This window comes from Triticum aestivum, chromosome 7B, assembly GCF_018294505.1.
Source record: "Triticum aestivum cultivar Chinese Spring chromosome 7B, IWGSC CS RefSeq v2.1, whole genome shotgun sequence".
NCBI lineage: Eukaryota > Viridiplantae > Streptophyta > Magnoliopsida > Poales > Poaceae > Triticum > Triticum aestivum.
The window spans coordinates 474214416-474220256 of record NC_057813.1 but is presented as its reverse complement, the minus strand read 5'-3'; the positions used below and the strand labels follow the sequence as shown (position 1 = coordinate 474220256).

General features: G+C 44.8%; 1 protein-coding gene across 1 annotated transcript; it reads left to right on the top strand.

The window, feature by feature from the left end:
* The first annotated feature begins 1690 nt into the window (after positions 1-1690).
* LOC123160045 (uncharacterized) lies at positions 1691-4036 on the top strand. The gene is made up of 2 exons (XM_044577869.1): positions 1691-3163; positions 3670-4036. Exons 1-2 carry the CDS (start codon positions 2332-2334, stop codon positions 3813-3815), a joined length of 978 nt encoding a protein of 325 aa, XP_044433804.1. The 5' UTR covers positions 1691-2331; the 3' UTR covers positions 3816-4036.
* The last annotated feature ends 1805 nt before the right edge of the window (positions 4037-5841 follow it).

Below are 5841 nucleotides of genomic sequence, written 5' to 3'. Positions count from 1 at the left end.
GTTCGTGCTTTAAAAAATGTTCATCATCAAATTTTGTTCTCAAGATTAAAAAAATGTTCGTGCTTTAAAAAATGTTCATGTTCAAATTTTGTTCTCGATTTCAAAATTTTGTTCCCTAAATTCAAAAAATGTTCGGGATTTTAAAAAGTGTTCGGTTTATCAAAAATTTCTTCATGCCTTTTAGTTTTTCTTCTAAAATTTGGAAAGTGTTCGCTTTCTAAGAAATACCTTTTCAAAATAATTTTCGCGTTAGGAATTTTAGAAAATGTTCGGGTCTCCTTTACATTTAGCTCCGGCGTTGCGCGAATGGGCCGGCCCAGCTGGAGACGCGCATGTTCGTCCGCTCGACAATTCGCCGCAGTAGCGGCTCAGCCCCTATAGGGCGCCTTCAGCGCCGCTGAACTGAATCGGCGCCCTCTGCAGCTCCCTCATGGGCCGGCCCAGTATCACGCAGCGCCAGCGTAAAAAACTCTAAACTGAAAAACGTTTCTACAGCGAGGATTCGAACTCGCGAAGCTAAACTGCCGCTCGCTCAGGCTAACCAGTTGAGCTACAAGGTTCTACTGACAGAAAGTACCGCAAAAAAGACAAGAGCTGACGAACAATAAAAAGAGGTCTCACGAATTTGTTTTAAAAAAGTTCATGTAATAAAAAAAGTTTCACGGAAAATGAAAAAAGTTCACGGATTTGAAAGTTCATGAAAATTTAAAAAGTTCACGGATTTGAAAAAGTTCATGAAAATTTGGAAAAAGTTCATGAAAATTTGGAAAAAGTTCACGAAATACAACATAGTTCAAGAGAACTGAAAAAAAGTTCATCAAAGTTTAAAATGTTCACCGAATTTGAAAAAACAATATCATGAATTAAAGTTCACAGACCTCAAAATTAGTTCACGAATTTAAAAAAATCCATTTAAAAAAAGTTCATCTAAATTGAAAAAGTTCATCGGTTTTGAAAAATAATTCATCAAATTTGAAATACAGTTCGCCGGTTTTGAAAAACTATTCATCGGTTTTGAAGAAGTTTCACAAATTTAAACAAAGTTCGTCAAATTTGAAAAAAAGTTCATCAGAATTGGAAAAAGTCCCCTGAATTTTTAAATAGTTCATCGACTTCAAAGAAAATTCATCAAATTCAAAAAAGTTCATCAAATTAGAAAAACAATTTTCATTGAATTAGAAAAACATTCATCAACAAAAAAAGTTCATCCAATTTGAAAAAAAGTTCACCTTTCTAAAAATAGTTCATCGAATTTCAAAAAACATTCATAAAATCCGGTGAACATTTTATATCGAATTATTGAAAGAAAAAGGAAAAATAAAAGAAGAAAGAAAACGAATAAAGAATAAATAAAAAGAAGAACGAAGAAATAAAAAGCAAAGAAGAGAAAGGAAAAATAAAAATAAAATTATAAAAGAAAGAATAAAAGATGGCAGAAGCTATAAGTGAACGCAAAAGGGAAGTTGGCAGGGTGGCTAGCTCGGGTTTCAGTCAAGCCCGCGGTGCGGTTTCGAATCCTTGTCAGCTCTCCTTTTTTGCACCGGTTTACAGAGCTCTCGTCGGTCCCGCGCAGCAACGCACGTGCGTGATTTTTTTATTTTTGAGAAACACTAGTAGATGAGACCGGCCCAGCCCAAAGACCACACACATCAGAGAAAAGCCCCATATAGAAAGACATTATTTGTGCGGCAGACGAGAGCGGCCCAGCCGAGCCTGAGATTGCATAACCCTAACCTAGAACAAGGGTCGTGACCCGCCGCCGCCCATTGTTCCCCTTTCCAACTCCACCCACAAATCCACATCTTGTTCCTCATCCATCTCCAATTGATCTTGCCGGCGTCGTCAAGATCCATCCGAGAAAATCCAATCCGTTCCAATCCAGACAAAGCTAGCTAGGATGGATCCATACCATGCTCCTATGGCGGGGATTTCGTTAGGTTCGCTGGCTCCGCCGGACGTCGACGCCGGCGCCGCCGCTGACCTCCCCCAGAGCTGCCTTCTTGACAGCAAGCCTTTCTTCGGCGAGAGGATAAACGACACCACGGCCATCTCCAGCACCACCGACCCGGACGATGAACAGCGCCCCATGGTCATCCAGACCACCTTGTTCGTCGCCCGCCCGCCTCGCGTCTCCTACGTGCTTGCCTGGGCCACCGGCACCCGCTTCACCGAGGAGCCTCTCGTCCTCTCCACCCACGGCGGCTTCGTCCTTCTCTCCATGGCCGTACGCTTCAAGAAATGGCCGTTCTCCGAATACTACATCTACCATACCGGCCGAGATCACGGCGGTGATGGCCGTCCGGAGCTCTATCAGATCCAGCAACCAACAGCATGCGCTTGGTCAACGAATGCTGTGCGGTGGGCCTCGTTTCTCATGGCGGAGGCTACCACGTCGCTGCACTAGCCATGGAGGAGAATGGAGAGTTCCTGCTCTACATCTTCAGCTCCGAGACGCGAGCCTGGACCATCAAGAAACCAGTCTTGTCAATGGCAGATGGAGCCACTGACCTTGGCGACTACATGCCGGGCAAGGCGATCGCTGTCGGTGATGGCGGTGTCATGGCGTTCGTCAACTTGTGGAATGGCATCCTCTTCTGCAACGTCCTTGACAGTGGTGAACACGCTGAGCTGTGCTATCTACGTCTGCCATCTGCAGAGCTCTGCCGGTCAGACATGAACTACCGGTTGCAACCTCGAGACATCGCCTTCGACATGTCCAGCGACACAATTCGCATCAGGTTCGTTGAGGTGGTTTGTCCCTCCTCTCCGGGTTGGCGCGCTTCCACCTGGACTATGACCACTACGGCTACGAGTCCTTGGCGCCAACAGGAGAAGGGCTGGCAGCAGGGCTTCGTGCTCTATGATCATGAACTCTTGGTGGCCGATGGTGTCAGCACTGACGGGCTGCTGCCTGAGGTTTCGGAATTGGCCGAGACGAAATTTGCTAACCTCTTAGTGGATATGCCCATGTTGAGCTTACACGAAAACAACATCATCTGTTTCTTGGCCAAACACCATATGGCGGACAGTGAAGTTTGGTCGATTGCTGTCGACATGGAGATGAAGAAGCTGAAAGGAGTCAATCTTCTTCAGGTCGGAAGATGCACAAGACTATTCTACAGCACCATCTCCAGCCATCTCAATATGACAGCTGCAGCTTCAGGTAACCAGCGTAATTAATTAATATAGCCTGCCAAATCCTCTTAATTTTGTGTTGTGCAGCTAATTAACTACTTCCTTGGTCCGGAATTACTTGTTGCATAAACTGATGTATCTAGATGTATTTTAGTGCTAGATACATCTGTTTGAGCGTCAAGTAATTCCGTCGGAGGGAGTACACCTGTAATGCACAAACCAAGATAATTAGGGCAGTCCCAATGCTCCACCTTGTTTTTTTTGGGAGCAAATGCTGCACCATGTGAATGGGCTTATAGGCTACTATTATACTTGCTGCTAGGTATAATTCTTTTGTGCTAGATGTAGTTCTACCATTGCCCGCCCCTGCGATGCAAACATGCGATGAGAACATGAAGCATCTATTGCGATCGACTCGTGCCAGTACAAGATAATAAAGGAATATGCTTTGCTAATTGGTGCAATTGTTGTTTTATTGTAATTCTGTTGGACTTGATTGATAGATTGGCAACATATATATATATGCTGGCGCAGGTGAAAAGGAATGCCCAAAGAGGCCAGGAACCCAGCTAGAGGCATATCCTCACAAGAAGCAGCAGCTATCCATGATGTCATCCGCGGTTGGTGAACAGGAGCACGACGCCATGGGAGCTCCTGATGGGGATGAGGATAATGTGTGAAGCTATGTCTGATTAAGTTTAACATCGATGAATAGCTAAGTTAATCCGCATTGTGTCTGTCAAAGCATCATATTTTAGTATCTAGGGTGATGATTGGTCAGGAAGAAGACTCTATTATTTGCTCTTATTTGTACGCTAGCTGTATTGCCTCGTTTCTGGATAAATCATTTTGATGTTGCTTTAGTCTGAACTCTTGATGATATGGATAGCAGTTCTTCGTAGTACATGAGACGATCACTAAAATTGGATTCATAAAACAACGGTTTGCTAAATCTCAGGTCGACTGAGATTTAACAATGTCTTGGTCGTGTCCATGGCCCGAGGTCCATGTGCACCAAGATTCGTGCATTTTGTGTGTTGGCTGAGTATTTCTCAGCAGTTTGTGTTTCTCTAGGGAAGGTCCCATGTATTCTGTTGCCGCACGCCTTTCTTATAATCCGGCTTTATTTTCGTCGATTAGTGATGGACTTTGTTTTTAACAAGCAGCAGTGTTTTTTTTTCTTCCATCGGGCTGGGCTTTTTTCTAGCACACGCCTTTCTAATTGTGTGTTGTTTTTGCTTAACGGTTTTCTTTGCCATACCAGTTCTCATGCACGTGCAACGCACGTCTTCATTATCGCAAAACATGACGCAAAATATAAATTATCAGCATCCAATTATCTTAGAATTTGTTAACTATCTCCGCAAACATGCAAACATATGTAAAGAGCATCTAGCAGAAGAAAATAACTTGACCATTGCATTGCATGGCAGTAACTTGACCATTGCATTGCATGGCCGTTGCATTGTCATGAAGCAACTTGAGGGACCAACTTCATTATTAAGAAAAAATTATGCAAAAAAGACATAGGGTTAAATTTCAAAACTAAATTTGGTACTCACTAAACAAACACCCAACTATTGCCCGTTAGAATATTTGAACATTTTCGAGCAGCCATGAGAAGCATCAGCCTGCGGCTGATGCTCCCAAGCCTCTCTTGGCGGGTTCAAGGAACAGAAGTGCCCAATAAGTGACCGAGCACTCTGAGTAAACATCCATCACTTCGTGCATGAAGAGATAATGTCAATGCAATTATCATCCCACGGCGTCCAATTAGAGAAAAAAAACAATAAATTGACTGGGCTAGGAATCACAAACGTACCTTTATCCAAGCACGACGACCAGCCCTTGCAGGGATCCAAAGTTGGACACCATTGCAAAATGCCAAATGCTGCTACATTGTGCCTTGCAAACACATGTTTTCTTTTACTTCAAAACCATGTAAGTGCTATCAAGCAACAAATCACCGCATCCATATTGAATGAGGAAAAAGAACAATCATGTTTCCTGAAAAACACGAAAGCAATTAGAACTCCACAAAACATGGTTTCACCAGATTTGATGATAAACATGTCCAAAAAAAAAATTCTGACCCACAGCCGCCAAGTCGCTCCTCCTCCTCCAAGAAAAAAAGCTAGGGTTTCTGCCTCTCGCCGGCGCCGCCGCAGGTCCGCCTCGTCTCCGGTGGCCCTAGGGCCATCGGGGCGCGGTGGATCCTGCCAAGGGCCGGCGGGAGGGCTCCGTTTTCAGTTATTTTTTCCTGTCTTGTTAGAGTTTGTGTCATGCTCAGGAAGGCGAGACGGCGGCGGCTCCCTGAAGATGGAATAAAGGTCTCCCCACCTAGCCCCCGTTCCGGCGATGCATCTAGCATCGTTGGTGGGCGTGTGGAGGTGTGTCTCCGGCGGATCTATCTTTGGTGGATTTGCTCGGATCTCGTCGTTGTATGTCTACGTTCGTGTGTCCTCAGGTTGAATCCTTCCAACCTACGTTATTCTTCATCGGCGGCGGTTGCTGTTCTGGTGCGCTGGTCCTATGAGGCCTTAGCACGACGACTCCCGACTGTTTACTACAACAAGTTGTGCCCGACTCCGGCGATGGAGGGGTGATGACGGCGGCGCGCCTTCGGCTCGCTTCAGTGCTTGTAGTCGTCGCTAGGTGGTATACGGATCTGGATGCAATTTTTATTTCTGGTGTTCGTTGTAGTGC